A 24924-nucleotide genomic window follows, 5' to 3' on the forward strand; every position below is an offset into this window, starting at 1 on the left:
CCAGTCTATGGTGTTTGTTTTAGTAAACTTAAAGAACTAATACAGGGTACAGATAGATAGATAGATAGATAGACAGACAGATAGATAGATAGATAGATAGATAGATAGATAGATAGATAGATAGATAGATAGATAGATTTTTATATTTATATATATATATATAAACATTCTTTCCTGGTATGTAGAGAACAAGAGGGAAAAGAATCTCACATCTCTCTTCCTTTCTGCTCTTTTTGGATTGCAGACTCTCCTCTCATAAATACAAAAAGTAATAATGCTAACAAAGTAAACAGAAAGGAAAATAATACTATTTTTGACCCCTGTGCAATCTTTTCTAAAATTACTGCAATGTTTTTTATTTACATTGAGAAGTTGATGTTTAAAGTTTTATTAACGTGGAAGAACTCACTCCTATTCCAAACATACAGAAATAATAGATAAAATATGATAGAGGATTCTTTTAAAATACACAGCTGAATTAGAATAATAGAAAGTAATTCCCTGCCCCCACCAAGCACAGAGCCAAGCATCACATTGCAGGTTGCTTTAAGACCTAGGTCTAAGGACTGAAAGTTAGGATATATATTGAGAGAAAGAAAAAATGATAATGCAAATTTCATAAAATAATAACAATATTAACAATCAGGGTAAAGGGTGTGTGGGTATTATGGGTGCTACTGTTTTTTTCATTTGCTCAATTTCAAACTTAAGTTTGAATTGTTTCCAAATAAATCTTTAAGTTAAAAAACAGAAAGATATTTTTGGGTAACATTTTCACACCTAGGCTTTTCAGATACAGGAAGTACTCCAAACGCTGAGCAAACTCCATAAGAATAAACGCATACCTACGTATACCACAGTGAAACTGTGAGATACTAAAGACACAAAGAATATCTTGGAATCCACCAGAGAGGAAAAGCACATAACCTGCAATGAAAGGCAACTAGATTATTGCAGACTTTTCTTCATCTGCCATGAGAACAGGCAAGAGAGAAATAACATCTTCCAAGTTGACAATCCTCAAACTAGAATTCTACAGCCTAATAAACCATCATTCAATGGACAGGGATTAAAGATATTACCAGGACTTCCTTGGTGGCGCAGTGATTAAGAGTCTGCCTGCCAATGCAGGGGAAACGGGTTCGATCCCTGGTCGGGGAAGATCCCACATGCTGCAGAGCAACTAAGCCCGTGCACCACAACTACTGAGTCTGCGCTCCACAACTGCTGAAGCCCGCGTGCCTAGAGCCCGTGCTCCACAACAAGAGAAGCCACCGCAGTGAGAAGCCCGCACACTGCAACAAAGAGTAGCCCATGCTCAACGCAACTAGAGAAAGCCCGTGCGCATCAATGAAGACCCAACGCAGCCAAAAATTAATTAATTAATTAATTTTTTTAAAAAGATATTACCAGATGTATATAGAGAAATTTAACTCACAGATGTCACTGTAAGTTTGCTTGCTGAGATGGCGGTAAGTGGACATGTGATAAGCTTACTGATGATTAATGAAGAGCTCTTCAAAGCTTAGGTCATGTGTCCTTACTGAACACACGGAGCTTTGCACTTGCTGTGCAAGGTCCTCCTGCTTCCACTCCAAAGAAATTGCTGCAATTTCACCACCCCAAATGTAAGAACTTCTCTTTCAGTTTGATTCTTGGTCTTTATTCCCTGCTTACGTGTACACATACTTGTATGACACAAGTATTTCTCTTTTAGTTGTTTAATTCCAGAGACCATCTCTTTCAAAATTCATTATATACACCCCAAGCATATAGAGTTATGGTAAGTGACCTTGGTTAACTGTATTGACTACATGACCAGTATTTTGTTGGCACATTTCTTTATAAAATAGTTTATGCTAGATGGAGAACTCTAGATGAATTCAACTAGGAAAATGTTTTCTTTGGCAGTTATTGGACACTTAGAGATGTACTGTTAATTACTCCTTCAGCAAACAAACAAGCCCAAATAAAAGTATTCATAAATGTAACTATTTTGATCATGCTTTCAAATGGTATATGATTTAGCCCACAAAAGACAAACAATATTCAGGGGAAAAATGATTATTTCTTAAAAATCGGTGTTGGGAAAGAGAGATGTGTGAAGTGTGAGGAAGTATGTAACAAAAGCTTGAACATAGGTACATCTTATATTCAAATCTGTTTGTTAAGAATTTGTGACTGGGAGCTTCCCTGGTGGCGCAGTGGTTGAGAATCCGCCTGCCAATGCAGGGGACACGGGTTCGAGCCCTGGTCCAGGAAGATCCCACATGCTGCAGAGCAACAAAGCCCGTGCACCACAACTACTGAGCCTGCACTCTAGAGCCCGCGAGCCACACTGCTGAAGCCCGCACGCCTAGAGCCCGTGCTCTGCAACAAGAGAAGCCACCGCAATGAGAAGCCCATGCACTGCAATGAAGAGTAGCCCCCGCTCACCACAACCAGAGAAAAAGCCTGCCTGCAGCAACGAAGACCCAATGCAGCCAAAAATAAATAAATAAATAAATTTATTAAAAAAAAAAAAAAAGAATTCCTGACTGGGTAATGGGTAGGACATCATAAGGGTTTCTTTTCCTCAGAGTGTCTGACACAGTTGCAATAATTTATTAAATAAAAGTAAAAGTCACATTATATGAAGAGACAGAACAAGTCAAAGAAACTGGGCTTTCTAGATGAGTGTTTCACATTATATGAAGAGACAGAACAAGTCAAAGAAACTGGGCTTTCTAGATGCGTGTTAATCAATGTGGATCTAAAAGCAACAGGAAAAGGAAGAGGATTTGGGCTTGGAGTGTGAGGAGATTTTTAGGTGCTGCAGAAAGGCTGTGGTGTCTTTCCAGGAAAGCTGGAATTGGGTTAAAATAAGATAAGATAATCTCAGTGAAGAGATAAGTCCTTTTCCACTGAAGGTCTCCTTCAGTGGAGAAATTAAAGTAAAAGGGGATTTCTTTATCATAGAAAGGGGAGAGGGAGGCCACTGTTTCAGAGGGAGGAGAGCTGTGAGAGGAGGGATCTGGAAAGAAAACCTGTGAGTCATGAAGAAATGATAGTACACAAGAAGGTGGATGCTTTGATCAGTTAAGGCTGCAGTAAAAGGTAAGGGTGTGAGGCTTGATGGAATGTGTTGGCTGCACATTTTCTAAAATAGTTAATTCCAGCAGTCCCTTGACCCTTCCTGGCTGAGGAAATAGCAGCCTAGTGGATGAAGTTTAGACCTTTCTAGAAGAAGAAAGCAAAACGCTGTCTTTTAAAAACTAGTACAGAAAAATAATAATTATGGGGGATAATATGCCCATTAATTTATTAAATGTAGAGAGATAGCTCGATCTGCTTCTCTATCTATAGCACCATTAATTTATTTTACTTTTTTTCCTCTCTCTTTCCCACCCAACATTTTCAAGTACTTTTCAGACCACTGAGTATGCATTGTCTCTGGGGAGGGATGTGAAAAGATAAAGCAGAGGAAAATGTTTTTCAGGCTTTGGTTTCTAAGGTTCTAAGCCTTAGGGAACTAGAGAGGATTCTAGACTTACCAAGGTATTTCGAGGCAGAGCAGAATTTTCCCCCACCTTCTCATTAAACCAAAACCAAAACCAAAATGAGACAAAATCCAAAATACTTTGGGTTCAGATTAGAAGAGAGAGAAGAGAGGATGATGAACTTGGGAAGAAGTAAGACCTGGAGAGAGAGCCACCCTTAGAGTCACCCTGAAAGGAAGGAGGAAAGTTGCAACAGCAAAGACCTGCAGCCACAGGTGTAACTGGGAGTCCAAGGAGCTGGACCTGAGTGAGCTGACAAGCTTGCACTTGTATAAGCAGAATGTGCTGCCTCATCAAAGGGGTAATGCTAACTGAATTTCCCCTCTGTAACCTTGTGTAGATTCCTCCTCCATAGCATTGTGCCTGAGGATCACAAGTGACCCCTGTCAGTGCCCACAGTGGTAGATAACAACAGCCCTAAAATGCCATTGGATGAAAGGGGGTGGGGAGTTTTATATGGATGAGAAAGTTCTTGTTCCTGAACCCTGGTAATGTTACCGAACCAAACTTATGTCCCTTCACCTGATTCACAGCAGAGACAATTTATTGACACCAGGCTGTGGTGAAGGAAAGTACAGTGTTTATTGTAGGGCCAAGCAAGGAGAATGGGCAGCTCATGCTCAAAAGATCTGAACTCCCTGGTGGATTTCAGGGAAGGGTTTTTAAAGGTAAGATGAGGGAGAGGGTGGCAGGGTGCCTGATCAGCTTGTGAACACTCTTCTGATTGGTTGATGGTGAGGTAATCAGGAGTCAACATTGTCAGCTTTCTGGTTCCAACCAGTCTGCGGTCTACATGCTGGTGGTCAGCAGTTAACTTCTTCCACCCGATGGGGGCTTTCATATCTGCAAAACAACTGAAAGATATGGCTCAGGATATTATCTATAGCCCTTGAGGAGGAACTAAATGTCTTTTGACTTTGTTTTATGGCTAAAATATTTTATGTTGCTTGACTGCTTTTCTTTGTTTCCGCATTTTCTCACTTTTTTAAATTAAATTTGCTCTTTGGAACTCAGGAAAGGCCTAGGAGGCTAAAAGTTTTCTATAGATAAGAGGTGGGGGACTTTGTGGGGGGGGGGTGGTCTGTCCCTGGGAAGGCCCCAAAGGGACCTGCTCAGTTTTAGTAAGATATACCCCTACTACAGAGCCTTCCACCAATGTCAGATAAGCAGTATCTAAATGGCCCCTAGAAGTAGGGTTTACTGAAGAAGTTCATTTTAAAAAGAAATCTTTTAGAGTTGAGAAAAATAAAGTAAAAGTAAAATAAACACCTCATTTATGGAAGTGTAACAATGTTCGCTTTCCATCTTTTTGTTGTTGTTAGTTCTGAACTTTCCACGGGAAAACAAATGATCACTTCAAAATCTATAATTTGAGCATCAGGCTAAATTTGTTTAAAATAAAATGTTTTAAAATGCCAGTAAACCTCATAATTATTGAAAATATAAAAATAAGGAGAAAAAAATTAAAACATTCATAATACCAACATTCAGAGATAAATACTTTTAACATTTTGGTATAATTTCCAAGACACTATGAGATGTAACCATTCAGATGTAAAGAATCTTACTTTGTAAAAGTTTGATTACACACTGTTTTTTCATCTTACAAGGCATATGTTGAGCGTGACAAAATGGGAGCCACCATGAGGGCATGAAGGCATCTTTGTAGGTATAAAGTTCATGACTTTTGTAGTAAGTTTTCTTTTCAAGAAACTCACAGTTTTCTGGTGTATACCAGCAATAGTCTGGTGGACTGTTTGCATTGTTTTTATTGATTTATTTTTTCTTTACTGTTTGTGTCAGTCAACAATTACCACAACAATGCTGAGTAACAAATCCACTCCAAACTCTGTGGCTTAAAGCAGCAATCATTTATTCTTATTAATGTGTCTGTGCCTGATCTAAGCTGGAGTAGACTGGGCTTGGCTCCAAGTTGCAAACTGAATCTAGATCTGCCCTACATGTCTGTCATCCTTCTGGGAACCAACAGATTACCTAGGTTATGCTCTTCTCATGGTGATGGCACAGGTGCAAGAGAGCAAGTCTAACCACACTCGCACATTTCAACCTTCTACTTGTTTCACACCTGTGAACAACCTGTGGGCCGAAACAAGTCGATGGACCAGCCCAAAGGCAAGGGCAGCAATGTACACTATACCTGGCAGGAGACCAAAGAGAGTCACACATCCAGCAACAACTAGTAGACTTTGCTCATGTGGATTAGAGGGCAGGAAAATTATTGAGTAATAATGGAATCTATTCCATTAAATTTCAATACAAACATTGAGTATCATAAGTTTGCTTTGCCAATACTTGAAGTGATTGTATGCTGTTAAGGTCAATGGTACTTACATTTTGATTTACAAAAATTTCTCTTATGACAACTTTCCATGGATAGGAGAAGAAACATACATTTTTATTGACTTTATCATTACTAGGTTGTTTTGTAACCACTTTTCCATGACAGTAACCAGTAATAGCAATATTAATTCTAATTCCTGATTCTATTTTAAATTTCCCTTGTTAAACTAGAAGTTTAAACAGGTGGAACAATCATTTTAAACACAAAGTATTCCCTACACAGGGCAGTAGAAAGGCTAAAGACCCCAAGAGAAGAGAGGGTCAGATTCAGGAACTAAGACCCTATAAACTGCTTTTAGGGATCAGAAACTAGGGGAAAGGGAAGAAGGCTCTTTGACTGCCGTGAAGTCAAGTAAGAAGTTTTTGAGAGCCTGTCCACTGATGACATCTCATGCTTTCATAAAAGCAAAACCCTAAATGAAAACCAACAAAGTGACTCTGAAAAGAGTGCTCCAAGGTAGCTCCTCATTTCATCCAAATCCCACGTGCAGCTGCTGCTTTCACTATAAGTTTCCATCTCAACAGCCCTGGAAAGAACACTATTCCTTTTTCCTTCCTCCCTCCCTCTTTGCCTGCCTTCCTTCCTTCCTTCCTTCCTTCCTCTCTCTCCCCCCACTCCCTCCCTCCCTCTCGTTCTCAGTCTCTTTCTCTCTTAAATAAACTTTTTTCTATACATGTTCATAAAGTTGAAAGCAACATGAAAACCCATTTAGTGTATACCTCTGCTATTAAGACTGGACCACACCTAAAATAATCTGGACAGAAAAGAAAAACTTGGTGAGAGTTGGCAACCTTTTAGTTGGAAGTTTGCTAATGTCAACGTTTCAGGAGGCTGGTGTGCCAGGTGGCAGGAGGAAATAGAACTTGTATTATATGGGAGATATGAGCTACTGGCACTGACAAAGTAGTGCTGCTATCGTGGCTTGGTCTTGACGGAATCAAGCTTAGGTTGGGCCTGGCGTAGCTCTAGGCTAAACTGTTGGCTAAGATTGATTTGCTAGGACAGGCAATAACTTCCCTAGAACTGCAAGCATTTATATAGGGCGACTGTTTATGTCACCTTCTGCCCAGTTTGCCATACAACGCTATTGTTGAAGAACTCTAGCCAGCAGATACTGAGCAAGTCATGTCATGTGTTTTCCCTTTCAGAATCTTTCAGTGGCTCAGAAATGCAGATGTCTGTGCTTCACACATAATTTCCTTCATGATTTGATTTTTGAGTAGCTTTCTAGCTTCATCTGTAGTAATATTCTGTCCTCCTCATGCTTCATGCAGTGGCATGGTAAATGTTTAACTGTCAGCTCTCTGGAGAAGGAAGTTGAGGCTCTGCTTTGCAGTGATTCTGATTTCTGTGGTAAATATTCCCATTTTAGCTGATCTCAAGCTGCCAGTGTGAAATCAGTGAATGTGGAGTGGGGAAGAGCTGTGTACAATTTGTCTTGCAACCTTATGGGAGCCAGCTTGGGCACACCACTGACTCCAGACCTTCCCACAGCCGAGAATGTTCTTCACTTTCTTTACTCCTACTCTGCCTTCAATACTCAGCATCACTGATACCCGCTTCCCCCACAGGTCATCTGAGTTATGCGCCCAATGTGCCCAATGAGTGTTTCACACTCTCCTTCTTTCTTTAAACAATTTATTGTTTTCTGTGTTTCACACGTTAGCTTAAGTATAAGAGAAATACTGTTGAACAGAGCAAATTACTCAGGCTCTGGGCACATTCGCTCAGCCTTGTAAGAGAGGAGGACAAACAAGTATGTGTGGTATGTGCTGTTACTGGGGTAAGCGCACAGGAGGGGCACCAATATGGAGCATAGCATGCAAGTATTCTCATTACTTCACTGTAAGAATAAAATGAGAAGAAATCCAAACTGGGAGGAATAAAATAATACATTTTTTGAGATATTTCAACCCCCCAAATATTAGTGAACACCCCAGACCCAGTCTAGAGAAATGCAGTAAACTGGTGGTGTAGTAAATGATTTTTTATCAGACCAGTAAGAGACCAGTAAGAGATATTGCCTTCATTCTTTCTCACATGCTGCCCCTAGACGTGGAATGAGTAACTGACTTGGGCCTAACAAATCAGAATACTTCATGCACTTGACCACAGTGATTGTCCAAAGATAGACCCTTGACCGGAGGTTGGTGGCTAATCTTTTTATTTTTATCCTGGGATTCATACAGAGTGGGGAAAAGAAGCTATCTTTTCCCCCCTGCCTGGGCTTAATAAGCTGGAATGTTATAGGGGATTACCAGAGGGCCATTTTCTCTGGTATTTGAAAGTATGAAAATGCCACGCAGAAATGGAAATGGGAAGAGAGAGACAATGGGTTGAGTTGAGTCCTCAGTTCAATTCCCTGAGCTGCTAGGTCTACCAGCTCTTGCTTTGGTCTGCTACGCCACCCAAACATCCTTCCCAGTTGTCAGAACCAACAAATCAAGTGTTGCTTTTGCTGGTTTGAGTTAGAGTTCTGTGATACAACAAAACATTTCCTGACAAATATAGTGACCCTGGATGTGACCTCAAGGGGGCAAGACTGGGTTATAAAAACTGCACCTCCAGGGAGGCACTTGTTCCACGTTCCTAGAGCTCCTTCCTCTACCTAGAATCTGTATGGGCTCCCAGATGGCACCAAGTACGTGGGCAGGGCCTACAAATATGAATAAGAGGAAGTCCCTGTGCAGGGACTTACCACTTACTTATAACAAATGCATCCAGACAATATGACAGAAACCCACCAAACTGGGGAAGCCAAGAAGGAATTAGTCAATTGTAGATAGGGGTGAGGGAGAGAATTTTTTAAAAGTGGTTCCTTAATAACAATTAATTCTTACTAAGCAACTCCTATATTTCTCTTTACATGGGCTTATCTCATTTAAACCTCTTCAACTGTTAATGGCTAAGGGCCATTGTTCTTCCCATTTTTCAGATAAGAAAACTGAGATTTTATGTAATGACAAATTGATATTGGATACCTTGCCCAAGTTTCCAATTCTAGTAAGTTGGAGAGTCAGAATTTGATCCTGACTCTTTTACTCCAAAGCCCAGTGGGATGAGGGTTAAAGTTGTTCCACAGTTAATATCATAAAGAAGAAAAAGAACATATAATGGAAGTTTTTAACCTGAATTAAGAAAATATTGAAATTACATGGAACACAATTCATGGCCAACAAACGCAAACCCCAAGTGCTCAGTCATCTAAAGCTGTTTGAATATGCCACGTATCCCTCTTAGTTAGGTGTATTACAGTCTCAACATTAATTAGAGACAAGCCTATTTAACTTTACTTAATCCACTTTCCCTCAAACTTACTTGAATCTGGAACCACTTTTGGGGGAAATCTCATTATATAATATAAAATTAATATCCCATGGGACGCTCTTGGGGAAATGCTTCTCTCTTTCAGAAGAAAGCATGAAATGTCGAAGGTCATAACAAAGTGAAATCAATTAATCAATACATATGTACTGAGTACCTCCAATATACTCAGCAATGTGCCAGGAGCTATTTATGGGCAGTGGAAACAGAGTAAGTAACAGAGGAAATCTAAATTTCAAGGAATTTAAAACAAAGCAATAAAAGACAATAATCAAGGCTTCAAGTCAATCCAACAATTATCCATTAAACTACTGTGCATTATATTAAAACAGGCTGTTTTGTAAGCTCTGCGGTGGTTACTGAAATGAGTAAAACTAGTTCCTGCCTTCAAGGAACTTACAGTCTAGAAATGGGGAGCTTGGAGAAGAGGAGATATTAGTGAGTTGGAAAAATCAGGACAGATTTTTTTGAAGAAAAGAGTATGTGGTCTAAAGGAGTTAGTTTAAATTTTTTTTTTTTATTATTTTTAATAAAGACTTAAAACTTCTATCTGACTAGAGTATCTATGAAAGGAAAGGTATTGCTATCCAGAAGATATAAAACCTCCTAGGAAAAAATAATACAAATCCAGAAGAACCAATAGGAAAATAGAGAAAGCCTATGACAGGCAGTCATACTCAATTATACTTGTATACTCAAAAGACTACAAATTGCCAATAAACACTTGAAAAATTGCCCAACCTCACTAACAATCAGGGAAGTACAAATAAAAACAAGGCAAATATTTTTCATCCAACCAATTAGAAAAAGATTTAAAGATTGATAGTGCCTATTGTTGGAAATGTTGCAGAGAATTAGGTATTTGCAAAAAACAGTTGGCAGAATATAAAATAATTTTGAGAGCAACTTGCTTGTACCTATCAAATTTTTAAATTGCCAGTTCCCTGTGATTCAGACAATCCACTTCTAACAATCTATCCCAAAGAAACAGTTGAAACTTTGCATAAAGTGTGCATTTATTGCAAATTGTTTTAATTACAAAACATTTTGAAAAGCCCATCATGACTGCAGAGGCATGGTTAAAATATATTCTATAAAATATATTTTATTTCATTCAATAAAATTCTCTGCAGTAGCTAAAAGAAATGCGCTAGATCTCTTTGTACTGACTGAGAAAGTTCTCCAAGACAGTGGAAAAATCAAACTGCAAAACAATGTGTATTACATGGTTCCTTTTAAATTAGAATGTATATGTATAAACCTATGAATATATGTACATTTGTGTGTGGATAGATGAATGCAAGAACCAAGAACGGGAGGATTCTCTTATAACTATTAATACCAGTTACCTTTGGAAGGAGGAGTGGAATTAGGGGTTATGATAGATGGGAATTTTCACATTTTACTCTCTGTACAAATACATGTCTTAAATGGTTTGCACTGAGAATATATTCATGCAGTATTTATGCACTTTAAAAAATAAACAAAGGAGAGGTATTTAAAAGAAAGTAGAATTAATATGATTGAGTGCAAACTGAGGAATTTAATGAGTTTGTTTGCATGGGATGGTGACGCATCTCATCTAACTAGGGCCGAGGATTCATCTATGGTAGAAACGAGGATTAAAGTTTAATGAGAGACAAATGGGACTAAATTAAAGAGAAACTTGGAACTAGAAAGAGCAGTTCAGGTTTCACACTATAGCTTTGATATTAATTAAGTTCATTAAGATTGCTAGAAAGTGCCGTAAAACCTCCACAACCACTGTGCTGCCCCATCTGACCTTAGGTTAGGGGTGTGGTAAGGATCAAATTCAGATGAATTTCATATCAAACCACCTAAAATTCTCCATTTTCAAGGTTGACTTTGGTTTGCCCCTACTTTGATTGCTAGGCCAATCAGATGAGGTCAAGATAGCAGGATTAGTATCTCTCAAAGCAAAACTACTAGGTGCTTTAGGACAAACTGCCCAAATCCACTTGTTTTAGAAGAGGCCAGCTGGGGCTAGCAGAGATTTTGAATTGTGTGGATTCCTTTCCATTACAGAACATTTGCAAGAAGAAGTTACATAAATCTAATAATTGACAAGAGCTTTGAGATTGCCTTCCTTCCAGTGGCTTCCCATTTCTCTCAAATTAAATTTCACTTCCTCACTCTGGCTTAAAGGCCCTTGGTGACCCCTTCCCATAGCAACCCTTCGGACACAACCTCTCCCTTTTTCACTCTGATTCTACCACAAATTATCACAGCGCTGTTTCCAAGGTCGATCAAGCCTGCTGGGCATTCCCATGGCATTGGCTACTGATAACACCATCACGTATTGGGGAAAGAGGGCTGCTGTCTTTGCTAATCCTGTCTCCCACCCTCTTTTCTTAATCCCCATGGAATAGCAGAGGTCAGGCTTTTACTAAGACTTTACTGAGGGCTGGGATTCATTTGGGAAAGGAAGTTCAATGCAGGAAAGAGAAATATAACTGCCACTAGAAGAGGCTATTTTGAGAGCCTGTAGGCTCCAGGCGTCCCTCAGAATCCATTATGGGGCTTCTTGTTGGCTTGAGTCCTGGCCTGCTGCCATTAGCGGGGCCAGTTTACTCAGCAGTGAGACTTCTGAACATTTATCTTCCTTAAAGTTCAGTTCAACTGCTGAAAGGTCTGGAGAGAGGAAAATGTTCATTCCCATCTAGTCCCACCTTAGACAAGCTAATTAACCCTTTTGTGCCTCAGTCTCCTCTTTCGCAAAGTGTGAAGAATAATAGGACAGCTTCCATATAGGGTTATTGTGAATTAAATGAGTTAATATATGTAAAGCATTTAGAGCAGTGTCAGGCTGCACTTCTAAGTTCTGGGTAAGTGTGAGTTATTAATACCCACATCACACCGTTGAACTTAATGCCACATTTCCATTACCTTACACTTCTGCAGCTGAGTCTTTTAGCATAGGTGAGGAATTTACATTTTTTTTTCTAGTAAATCCTGTTGGCTTGGGATCATTTTTCTAAACCAGTGGGACTTTTTTTGGCTAGACTCTATCATTCCAACACATAGAGTATTATTTCCAATTACTACAGCATACCACAAAAGTTCTCTCTCATCAAGAATAATGATTTTTTTTTTAACAAAGTGATTAAGGGCCTGTATGCACTATGTTCCTGAATGCATGCGAGTGTGTGTGTTTGCACAGAAGTGTTTAAGGCAGGAATAGAACCTCCTGATCTCAAAGGTACATATAGTTTTTAATAAGACCATGAATAATCTAAACGTTTAAATAAGAGTCTGAGATGAGTCAAGGTAAACGGGATGCTGGCTATGAGCAGAGTTTGAAAGCATCATGCCATAAAGATCTCGCATAGGAACACTGATGCCTTGGTAGTTTTTATTAGAGAAACTTATCTTGTAGAAATGCATACTAGATAGAAAAGTTAGTTTTTAATTTTTTTCTTATCCCTTAAAATTTAAAAATATTTAAATATATCACACCTTAATGGCATGAACAGAGTGAGGTTAGCTTTGTTTAACCAAAACAGGGCAGCCTGTGAAGCTTGAAGAAAAAATCAAATGTAGGACAAATCACAAGGCCTATTTTATGGAGTGAGTGGTAAACCGGGAGGTGAGCCAGACCAAAAACATTTGGTACCTTTAAAACTATTTCAAATTTACTTTGGGAATGCAAGCTTGATGGATAGACAACTATAAAATAAATTCTTGTGAGTTAACAGATTTTAAGTTTTTAGAGACGTTAGGGCATAGAATGGAAGGAGGAAGTACGCATGATACCCAGTGTTATGTGGAAGAGAAGAAAGTGTTTTTGGTAGCCAGGGGGCCTATACAAAGCAGCATATTCAGGAAGGACTTGAACCCGTCCTGCCCTAGTCAAGAAGCATCTCAGGAAGGATGTGAGCAGAGGTACCGTGCCTGTGCCTCTACTACATCAAAGACTGCAGTGGTCCAGGTAATGCAGAGGTATGTTTCCTCCTATAATTCACAACGAATGTGATGTATTCCAGGGCATACCACAAATCATTTCGTGTTTTCTTTCTGCAAGATAGAGGAGTTGGAGCATATGATTTCTCATTGCTTTTGTCTCTCTAGAATCTTAAGAATCCATCGGGGTTCACAGTCATTCCTACTTCTCCTAAAGACATTGTCACTGTCAGTATTAGAACTGGACAGATTAAGGGTCTGAGCCAGTTTGACAACGCTTGGGTACTTATAAGGAAGCAGACTGAAGCTGGAGTATCCATAAAGAGGTTGAAGGGACGACCATTCATGCATTCAGCCAACATTTCAGCCTCGCTCCTGTATTCCAGGCACTGCACTAGGCACTGGGGATGCAGAACCAAGTGAGACGTGGTCTGCTCAGGGAAGCAGTCTCAGTGCAGAAAAGATCAACAAGCAAAGCGCTGTTAGAGGCCTGTCCTAGGGCATATGGCAGTATAGAGGCAGGGCAGCTACATCAGCCCAAGGTGTCCTTAGGCAGAACAGAAAGTGAGGCTCAGAGCAGTATCTCATTTCTAAACAAGACAACAGGATTGTAGAAGCTTTCCCTTGATTGGCAAAAAAGTGGCTTTTTAAAACAAGCCAAACAGATATCCATCCTTTAGGGAGACCCTGGCACGTGCCAGATGATTCTGCCAATTTTTCATGGACGGAAACACCGAGGAGGGAAGAAGTGGTGAGTCTCTGCAAGTAGAAGAAGTCCCTCAAAAGGAGCTGTGTTTCCTAAACGGCGCTCCAAAGGGGCTGAACTACTTCCATCCGGGAGAAAAGACTCTGGCAGTCAGGGCACGGGAGGGTGTACGTCTGGAGGCATTTCAAGGCTTTTTCCATCTTGCCTGATGTGGCAACAAGGAAAGATTTGTTCGTTTTATTTATTTATTTTCCATTTTGAACGCTTTTGCTTTTCCCTTCTTCCCCCCTCCCAGCCACTCAGGTTTGGGTTTTCCATATGACTCATAATGCCTTCCGAACGTGGAGTCGAATTCATAAAAGTGGTGGTGCGCGGGGTGGGGGACGGGCTGGGAGCCCCAGGGAGTCTTCACTACCGACATTCCCAGCCCCCGGCGCGAGCGGCGGCAGGGCTGGGGAATCCAGCCTGCGCTCGGATGGCGGATACTATCAGAGCCCCGGCGGCCGGGACCGGGTGACTGAGCGGCGGGCGCGGCGGGCGCGGGAGGGTCTGCGGCGGGCGGCGCTGCAGCAGCCTCGGCACGGTCGCCGCGCCCCCGGGCGCGAGTGTGCGCGGGTGTGGAAGGCCGGCGTGCGGGCCGCGAGGGGTGTGCGCGCGTGAGGCGGAGCGGGGCTCGCCCCTCGCCGGCGCCCGCCGCCCCGCGGGCGATCGCTCTCCGGCCGTCTCCGGGACCCCCGGACCCGCACGGCCTTTGGTCCGGGCGGGGGAGGGAGAAAGTGAGACTCGGTGTCATCAGCATCCATTGTCAGGAGGGGAAGAAACTGGAATCCAGCAGCGGCGAGCAGCAGCTGGGCGGTCACATCTGGGAATGCAAAGCCGACCTCCCCCTCCTCCTCCTCCTCCACCACCTCCTCCTCTCTCACCCAGGATCACTTCCGAAACCACTTCGCCTTCAGCCCCTGCCTCGGCCAGAGGTTTCATTTTTAACTGAATATTTACGAAAGCTGGAAGCGTGCGAGGGGGTGGGGTGGGGTGGAAATAGCGGCTGCTTCTTTTCCAGGGATTTATTTAATGGGGATGTGTTCAAGGCAAGAGCGAATTCAGAAGGATATCGACGTCGTGATCCAGAAGTCCAGAGCTGAGAAGGACTGCCTGTTTGCAGGTGAGTTCTCGCCTTTCCAGAGCCTCGGACCCAGCGCCAGCTTCCTCTGCCTGCCCGTCACCCCCTTTCCTAGTTTTCTGGCCGCGACGTGTGTGGCTGGGGATAGGGGGTGGGTTGCACGTCCCCATTCCCGGGTTCATTTGGCAACAGCTGCTGCAGCGGTAGCGGGAGCCAAAAGGGGGAGGGGGTGCCAGCCTCTCCCCTTCTCCCCTCCCCCCGTCTGGGGCGGCCACTAGGTTTGGGGGCAGAACCCTGATGGCCCGAGCGGGGGTCTAGGCGGGGGAGCCTTGCATTGTATTTTTAGTCCCCGGTGAACGCCCGGAGCGTCCGAGCCCGTCTCCGGGGTTTCAGCAGCAGCGACCCAGGCGGCGGCTTGGATCCGCCGGGTTTGCGCAATGGGCAGAGCAGCGGCGGCGGCGGCCGGGAATGGAGCCCGCTGCGCTGCGCTGCGCGGCGCTGACCGGCTGCGCCCGGCACCGAGGCCCCCCGGGGGGCAGCGCTGGGCCGATCTCCCGCCCCTTCTGCTCCCTCTAGTACCTCCGACTGGCAATGCGATGCCCCGGAAAGAGAAGGGATTCCCGAGGTTCCGAGGCGCGCGCCGCCCCTGCCTGGGGGTCGCCTTTCGTCCATTTTGCTACCCCGGGAAAGCGACTGGATTTTGCTTTTGCAGCCGCGACCTCGGCTGGGGCCGCTTCCGGCTGCCCGGACCGGGAAATTCCCGCCGTTGCCATGGCACCCGGCACTTGTTGCGGGGGGCGGCCTCCCGCGGCAGCCGGCACGGGGTTCGCGGCATCCCCTCCCGCACCACTCGGAGAGCGGACCTCGGGGCTCTCCAGCCCTGGCCTCCCGCCCCGCCCCGCCCCGCCCCGCCCCGCCAGGCTTCCCTTCGGCTCCATCAAATGGGGGGCCCGAGCCATGACCAGGGTGAAAAATCCACTCCAGGGGTAGCTTTTAACAAGACTTTTCGTTTCAGATTTCAGATACTCAGACTCCACCTTTACTTTCACCTACGTTGGCGGCCCCAAAAGGTACTTATGTGTATAGAGTTGCTTCATTTCCTGTTCACAGGCTTGTGTTTCCTTTGTTCTTAGCGTGTTCCGTGTTCCGGTATTTCTTCTTCTTCTTCTTCTCTTGTTGTTGTCTTTTAGCCACGTGCCAAGCCTGAGGTCCCTCGATTTTAAATAGCAGAGGGGAAGGAAATATGTTTGATTCAAGTGTTTCTAAGATCACGCCGCGGGCCATGAACAGAGCTCTCACACTCTTCGTGTTAAAGCTGGTTCTACAGTAGTAGCCAGCTCTTGAGGCTTTAGGGGTTGACATAGGCGAGTGCAAAATCTGAATACTGGGCATAAGACATAACATGTCACAGAATAGCTTGATCACATGTGGTGATTTTTCTGGTGAGCTGGGGCTGCATGTTTCCATGTTTTCTGAAGGTTGACATAAACATGCAGTGTGCCAATTCTCCATACTTTTTTTTTTTTTTAAGGAGTCCTATTTTGGTGTTCATAGTTGGAAAGAATTTGGGAGTTATATGTAGCTGGAGTGTATAACTTCTTCCTTGAAGAGGAAGAATGAGAGGTGCATATATTAATACTAAGTTGTTAACAGTATGAAAGAAGCCCAAATCCAATTTTGTGTTTAAGAGTTAGAGATGAAATGAAAAGTAATCATTAAAATATGCCTCGCTGTCTTCACTTGTGGAGGTAGAATTTTCTCCCTGTTAGCCCTTTGGGGACACAGTGGTTTAAAAGAGCAGTGGCCACATATGAGAACTGTCAGAGTTTTAGCCTTGCTGTTCGGACTTGACATTCACTACCATTTGATCATATTCCAAAATATGTCTTAGCTAGTGGAAACATTTATGAACATATAAATTGCAAAAGAAGCTCTCTTCTGTAAATACATTTTTTACAAGCTTGGAATTGATACGAATCTTAAAAATGCTTAGGATCTGTGTTGCAATGTACATCTCAAAAAAGCTTTCATTGAAATAGTTATTCAGGTTTCCCATATGCACAGTATACCTATGTGTCAGGATTGGTATATTGATTTGATTTACTGGTTGAAAATATAACATACGTAATATGGACTTATTGGGGGAGAATAAAATTACAGTATTTCTCAATTTCCTATAGTACCATCATTTTTGAATAAAAAGAAAAAATTAGAAGAGATTCAACTAAGTTAACGCTGCTCCTACCCTTGCTATCCAGAGAATGTTGGTGTATGACTAATAACCTCTTGAGTTGGTTTATAGTTAAAATATGCCGTGTAGCCCACTGAAAACATTCCCCATGCAGTCAGGTTGATACCTGCTTGAGTTGTCTGTTTCACAATTGTGGTTCATCTCATGACAGGTGCGGACTGGGAAAGCCCTGGGTAGGCTTTTTAACTAACTAGCTTTACTATTTCCAATAAGATAGTAGAGTTGTTTTGGCCTCAGTTTACTTATCTGTACAAGGAGGGGGTGAACCTTACACTTAATCTCTAAGATCTGTTAGATACTGCACTAAGATTGTTTATCAGCAAATTACGGAACTAGTTTCAACACTGCAAGAGGTGAAGGTATGAACGCCTCCAGGAGCAAGGCCTGCAGGTTGGGATGAATAATTAACTAATTGAGATAACGTCAGTTTTCACTGTAGGAACAAACACCATGGCTGCTCTTAAAGTAAGAGAAGTTTCCTTTTCTATGTTATCCTACTAAGAGATAGTTTTTTCCTTTGGTTCCTGATTTAAATAATGGGGAACTTGCATATCTAATGTGGAACAGCCTGCTTTTTAAAGATGTGTTGTGAATTGTTGATGTGATTGCTTTGTCTTCCCAAAAGCTTATTCTATAAACCAATATATAAAAGATTGTTTTGGTACAGTAATAATAGTACCCTTAATGATTATCCCTTTATGGGTTTGTAGCTAATGTCAGAAAATAAATTTTCCGGAAGAAAAAATATTGCTTTCATGAACTACATTATCTACATTAGAATCTGATATTTATTATGTATTTCTCATTGCTGTGTGTCAGTCGGGCATTTAAAAATCAAATAATCCTCCTCTGTTTTGATTTAATATGCTTATCAACTTGTAATATTCAATTAATAGTGTCATGTCGGGAAAACTAGACTGATTTCTCGATTAAAGGAAGGTGGGGATCTTATGGAGAGATAGTACATGTTTATCATGAATTATATTGTACTATCATTTCATCTAAACCATTGAAAACATTTAGTTTCGAGAAATGATTTCAAGAATAATTTTCAACTCACGTCGTAGATAAAACAATCTGCTGTTTTGTCTCTGACACTCTCCAAGAACAATTACACTTTGTTCTAGGACAAAAGTTGATCTTACATGTTACCCTTCAAAAAAAGAAATAATATTGAGAATTTTTTTTACATGTAAATTTTTTTGTGTTTCTGTGGCTAAGAGGAAATGCCAAGAGGCCACTGTGTCAGGACTGGCTGCTGTCCTAGTAAATAGGCCTGTCATTCAGAGGCTGTGAGAGGGGCAGAGTTCCTTTTACCATTTGCTCTTCTGCCTGGGTGGACTTCAGGTGAGGATTGAGGGGGAGCAGACGGTCAGCTGGAAGAGTGGGTTCACTTAGTTCTCCCTCATGGGAAGGTTCATGGAATTATTATTATCCTCAGCTTTGGATTGGATTTGCAAACTGAGGCTCAGAGAGTTTAGAAAACATGCTCAGATGTACTCAGTTACTGATGAAGCTGCCATATGTCACACTTCACAGACCTGTGCTCCTTTCTCTACACTAGTGTTCCCAACCTCTTTGAGACCTCTTTGAGACACTTGAACATCAAAAACATTATGCAGATGTTTACTTGAGAGTTGTAGTGTTAGTGTCATTTGACTGAGAAATAATGAGAAAAGTGTTAAATGTTAAGAATTGATAATACCATCTACATATGCTTGAAAACTTGTGGTATACATAGGGCAAGATTGACTCATTGTAGCAATGGTCCTTATAATGCTTCTGACTCCTGGGCTTCTTGGAAGAACTCCACAGTCATCAGTGGTCCAGGGCCTGCTGTAGCCTCCTACCGAATGCTGCCCCCCATTTCAGGGGTGTGCTAAGAACTATAAAACCGGAAGCCTCAACTGTATACAATTTGTAAGTTTATGCAAAAGTCATTCCTTCCTTGTACTTTGTCATGCTGTGATCTCCTGCCTCTTTCTTTCTCCTTTTTTGGTTGGCAGTAAACTCCTCAAGGCCACTAAGGTTTGGGATTATGGTCCTTCATCTCACTTGCAGTCAGTTGTGCAGTTAGTGGTAGAAGAAACAGAAGGGATAAAGTGGGTGGTGACAGCTACTGAGAGGCTGGGGAAGCAGGCTGAGTGTCTGGGGCCAGAGGTTAACAAAGACAAAGAGAGAGCAGGGAGAGAGCCCCACATGAGCCTGGCCATGGACCCCTGTAGGATTCCCTGATTGTGAGCTTCTAGCAAGAAAAGTATTGTGAAGATATAATTGAAGTTTCAAGTGTTGATTGTTAAAAAAAAAAAGGAAAAAAAGGAAAAAAAGATAAGCCAAAAAGAAGAAAATAAAAAAAACATGACTTCTCCATCTTCTATTAACATACTAGAATTTATTCTTTCAGAATTTTTATGTCTATATGCATATAAAATGTATGCATCCAAAGACTGTATTATACTCTTGAGACCTGAAGAGTTTTTCACCTAAGAATATGACATTAATGTCTTTCCTTTAGAAAGAATATGAAAATAAAGAAATGTTTATTGAATTAGGAGTTTTCCAGTCAAGGAGTGTGCATGATAAGAAATCTAAAATTTATATTAGAAATTATTAATAAATTAGAAATTTAATATTTAGTGGAATGTTCAGAGTTGCCTGTAAATGTACACCCTGTATTGAATGAATAGACACTTTTTCATGTGGTCATGGGTAGATTGACATCTTTGAAGTGCACTCTTCTCTTTTAGGAGTTTCTGTCCACATAACTGTTTTGGAGCATTCTGTGTGACACTAGCAATAGTACTCCACAATCTCTCAAATCACGTGCTACCTCCTCTTTCTCCTGGGCCTTTGCACATCCATCCACATCCTGCCCTCCCACCTCTCCTACTTCTCAACCCTAGTCAGCTTTCCTTGTCGAGATCTTTGCTAACCCAAATTCCCCTCTGAGAAGCCTTTCCTGGCATCCTCTACCCTGTTTGATTTTGTTAGGTGTTTCTAAAATCATGTCACATTGTATTGTTAGCTCCTGTTTACTTGATCATCTGTCTGGCCATAAGCCTCTCTGAGGCAGGGTCTGTCTTATTCATTGCCATTTGCCCAGCCCCTCGTGCACTGCCTAGTACTATATATTTTCTCAGTAAGTAGATGTTGAATGAATCACTAAATGAATGCTAAAAGGTCTTCTGGCAGGTGAAAAACAATTTCCTAACCCAAATGACCAGGTATAGAGATACTCAAATAGTTCAAAAAGCCCCCAATCTGGTGACGTCACTTGGAATGGAATTTCTTATGAATCCAGAAGTTGCTTACCCAAGTTATAAGCCCCATTCTCTGCCCTGTTCAAATGCTTTCAGGAGACAGATAGTGCAATTGCTTAGGATAATAGAGAGTTATAAGGACTGTGGTACACTGGAGAGTTTGGTTTCTAAAAGTATTTAATTCAGTTAAAAAAATCAACACCACTCTGGTGATCAAGCACATCTTCTGGGGACCCTAACCCACCTGGACTCCCAGTGTATAATTCCTTACTCATGGAATACTATGGAAAGAGACAATCTACTTGATTGCCAAAGTGCATTTGTTCTCTTTTGATTTTCTTAGAAAGGAGGCATGTACGTGCGTGCAGGAGTTGGGGAATTGGGAGGGTGGAGAAGTAATTCCATCATCTCCAAAAGATTCATCAGTTTTCATTATGAAAGAAGTACATGCTCATTCTAAAATCTTGAAATATGTAATTATTTTGAAACCATCAAGTGCCCCTGAAGGTGTCAGAATGAAAAGAATGATCTTTTTTTTTTTTAAATAAATAATTAGGATGCTCCTGTTAGAAATGGGGACCTGTTTTCCATAGTTTTTGGTTTTACCAATTATTATCCAAAATGATGATTTTTTTTAAAAGTGTGTGCCCTGGAGCCCTGGGAACCTACCTTAGAAGTTTGGGGTGACCGGTGGAAGGGAGTGTGAAGGAAGCTGAATGTGTGAGAGCCAGACTTTCACATCCCTTTGTAAATCACAGCTGCTCTAGCTCTTTTCTGTTCCGTATAACATTTTCTTTGAAAAACGTTTCATTGGTAAATGAGTTTTAAAATCACTGACCTAAAATAACCACCAATTTAATACAAGTGTAACGTTATTGAAGCTTATATATTAAAAACATATTTAAACTCCATTTATTTCATGGATTAAAATAATACTACTAATCGTATTTATGGGCATAGCCTCTGCTATGCTTTTTGCCTACCTTACATCCTGTATTTGCAACAAGGAAGAACCAGTAGGTATTTTGTCAGCTGTTTTACATTTTATAGCTAAAGAAACTGAGGCTTGGATAGTTTAAATAACAGAGTTAGTAAGAAGCAGAGTAGGGATATATTGCAGAGTAAGTCAGTGTTTTAGTGAGGTTTTAAGGGGCATTGATTGAACTGGCAAGACTAGAATAGTAGGGAATGTTTGAGCCTGGGAAGGGATCACTATTGCTAGTGAATGTCTGCCAGGAGCAGTACTGAAAATCTACTGCTTGGCAGGGGAAGTGCCCGAGCCCAGTGCTAAGCATTAATAGTAGGAAACTTACGTACATTGGCTGTGGAATCCTTATGCAGGTATCCGGCCGACCCATTTAAATTCCCCATCATTTCTTTCTGCAGCATTGGGGGAAAAAAATGAATAAAAGTGAAATTCCATCAGCCTTAAAGATATTTTGTAATTCTCTGCACACGTTGGCTTTTGGATGGATATTGTGCTATAGTAGATAAGTATTGCTTTAAGACAGCTGCCACTGACTTTGTATGGAATTTTAATCAAGTTATTGATATGTAATCTTTCTTTTTTTCATCCTCTGAATTTCTGAAATCCTACTTTCCATGTACCCCCAGGAAAGACTAATCAGGAATATGTTTTTCTTAATAAGCCTTGTCATTCCTATTTTATTGTGTCATACTTTAGGTTTTCTGTTCAGTCATCTCACTTAAATGCTGGGTACTTCAACCCAACACAGGAAACAACCCATCATTTTCTCCTTAAGATAAACTTCTCTTCTCAGCCCTTCCCTGGGCGGTATCACATCAGTTGAGCCTCGCGTGGGGAACCACAGTCTCAGGTTTCATGTGTCCCACCGTCCTCTTTGCCTCCTAAGCTCCACCAGCTCTTCCTCTGCAATCATGGTTGGCACCTTCATCCCTCCCCCTGTTTACACTTGGTCTGGGCCCTGATCACCTTGACTTAGGTCAATCACTTTAACCAAGTGCTTTAAAATACTTGATTAACAGCTACTCACCAATCCAGGTCATTTATAATTGAATTTTTTTTTTTTTTAATTTTTATTTATTTATTTATTTATTTATTTATTTATTTATGGCTGTGTTCGGTCTTCGTTTCTGTGCGAGGGCTTTCTCTAGTTGCGGCGAGCGGGGGCCACTCTAAATCGCGGTGCGCGGGCCTTTCACTGTCGCGGCCTCTCACTATCGCGGCCTCTTTTGCTGCGGAGCACAGGCTCCAGACGCGCAGGCTCAGTAGTTGTGGCTCACGGGCTTAGTTGCTCTGGGGCATGTGGGATCTTCCCAAACCAGGGCCCGAACCCGTGTCTCCTGCATTGGCAGGCAGATTCTCAACCACTGTGCCACCAGGGAAGCCCTATACTTGAATTCTTTAAGCGTGAATTTAATCATAGCATTTACATGCTCAGAAGCTTTCAAACGCTACCAAAGTTTATTTCGTATCAAATTTAATCCCCATTCTTGGCTTTCAAGAGCCAGCTTCCCCATCCATTCATATGTTTCTCAGCCTTCTAAACACTGACTCACTACTATTTGTTTATTGACCTTATCTCTCCACTCAACAGCAGTTTGTATTAACTTAGTGCATTAAGCATATACAGCAGCTGTTCAAGGTTTATCGATTGTAACGTGTCGCCTAATAATCTTGGTTTGGCTATCCAGATCATGTTTTTTATTATCACGAAGACTGGTTCATTTAATCTTTCTTTGACCCCAAGTAGCATCTCCGTGAAAATGTATAATGTATTCACGTACAACAAGAGGATAGAGTGAGGCCCTGAGTGGAACAAGGTGAGACTGAGAAGACAAAATGAAATCTGAGGAGGGTGGGATGAGACTATAAACAGATTAGTCCCAATCCATTACATAATAACAACAACAGCAGGTCTCAAGTGTAGTTTATTTGCATATCGGTGACATCCTGTTTGTGGCTGACACCTTCTTAGTATTAAATGGAGGATGCAAATTTTCCAGTGTTAAATTTAAAAGGGAGACATCCACTTAAGTCTTTGTGCAGTCAGATCAATTTTCCATATACTGAAATTAGCAACCAAGATGGTTTCTTTCTGAACATTTTGAAATGTAGGTTGGAAAGACCTTCCCAATGGCCTGAAAATGTTCTTAGGATTTGTCAACCAACCCTGAAGTGCTGTAGTTAGTTATTTGGATTTTCATCATTGTTTTGTTTAAAAAGCAAATACGGGTTTTTATTATCCAAGAATCGTTTGTAGAATATTTACTGTGTTTGAAGTATAGAATTGAGCCAGAGACTAATAGAACTACTTTACATTTGTTAGGCTTTCACATCTGTGCAGAAAAAAGTTCAGGCAAAATTGGAAAACAACAAACCAAAAATACTATTAAGGATAGAGCTGTGTAAAAGAAACAATGATAAGTCAAATAAAGTGTCACACACAAAAAATCAGTAGTCTGTTTAAAGACTAGAACTATTTTAGCAGAGTGTCCAGAATATAGTATTTCCGAATATTTCTTAAATGATAGTAATATTTTTCCTATGTGATAGCATTTCCCAAACTGTTTAATTAGATGTTAGGTATGTGGCCAAATAATGTCTGGGAAATGATTAGTTAAATAATATTAAACAATTTTAAGGGTTGTCTTTTTAGAGAGTTTTATATGTTAGTGTGCATTATGCATACCCAAGAGGTGAATGAAGTATTCAGGGTTTTTCAGACTTATTTGATTACAGATCTGGAACATCTCGAGAGAGTCATTTTGTGGAAAACACTTTGGTAGACTCTGTCTTATTCACTAAAAATAGTTTTTGAGTAAACAACAGTATAATATAAATGGAAATTGCCGATTCACATTGAGCCCAGAAGAATTTATTTTCAGTAATTTTTACAGACCTTGCTTTATGACAGTTAAAGGCACTTGGCATTTCATGCCACCAACATTTCTACATGAGGATTTATCTTTCTGGGTCTCTCACTCCCTCCTCAGTTGTATTGAAGTCACTTATGATGAGGGTTCTCAACTATTCTTCTTTATCAAAGCACTCAAGTTAGCAGGACCCTGTTTGGCACATGATTAGAAGTCAGCTTCATAAGGAAGTATTAGAGATAATGATTCTGTGTAGCAGAAGGATTCATTATGTCCTCTTAAATTCTGCCACTGTAACTGCAGTAGAGTTTCTTAGTGAGCCATCTTTGTTGGAGTATATACTTTGGGAGAAGTTGGTGGCGAGAGAAATGTAGAATTTATCTAAATGTTTCATTTCTTTGACAAACTACATTTAAAAAATCAATGAGGTCATCTATTTTGTAAACTCATTTTCCTCCCAGTGACCACAAGAGAAAATTACTTGAAGGAGTTTTACAGCATTTCTCAGAATGTTTTCAACATTAGTCAGGAAGCAAACTCCCTCTTTAGACAGTGTCAGTCGTTAAACTTTAGGCAGCCACAC

The 24924-nt window shown here is 41.1% G+C and overlaps 1 protein-coding gene and 1 long non-coding RNA gene across 5 annotated transcripts in view; one reads left to right on the top strand and one right to left on the bottom strand.

Moving 5' to 3' along the window:
* Positions 1 to 2161: 2161 nt before the first annotated feature.
* Positions 2162 to 16040, bottom strand: LOC309624425. The gene is made up of 2 exons (XR_014241908.1): positions 15552 to 16040; positions 2162 to 4393 (listed from the first exon to the last, which is right to left on the bottom strand). It is a non-coding gene; the product is annotated as an uncharacterized lncRNA (long non-coding RNA).
* The window catches only part of PARP8 (poly(ADP-ribose) polymerase family member 8), a 190449-nt gene continuing 169939 nt past the window's right edge, over positions 4415 to 24924 (top strand). Inside the window, exons 1-3 of one of the 4 annotated variants that reach the window (XM_082382244.1) lie at positions 4415 to 14365; positions 14913 to 15014; positions 15988 to 16042. In XM_082382244.1, coding sequence (XP_082238370.1) covers positions 14924 to 15014; positions 15988 to 16042 — 146 coding nt within the window. In that variant the 5' untranslated portion in view covers positions 4415 to 14365; positions 14913 to 14923. The other 3 variants (XR_014241840.1, XM_082382242.1, XM_082382243.1) reach the window with 3 other exon arrangements.

This window comes from Balaenoptera borealis, assembly GCF_965194805.1.
Source record: "Balaenoptera borealis genome assembly, chromosome: 2".
NCBI classification, from domain to species: Eukaryota; Metazoa; Chordata; class Mammalia; order Artiodactyla; family Balaenopteridae; genus Balaenoptera; species Balaenoptera borealis.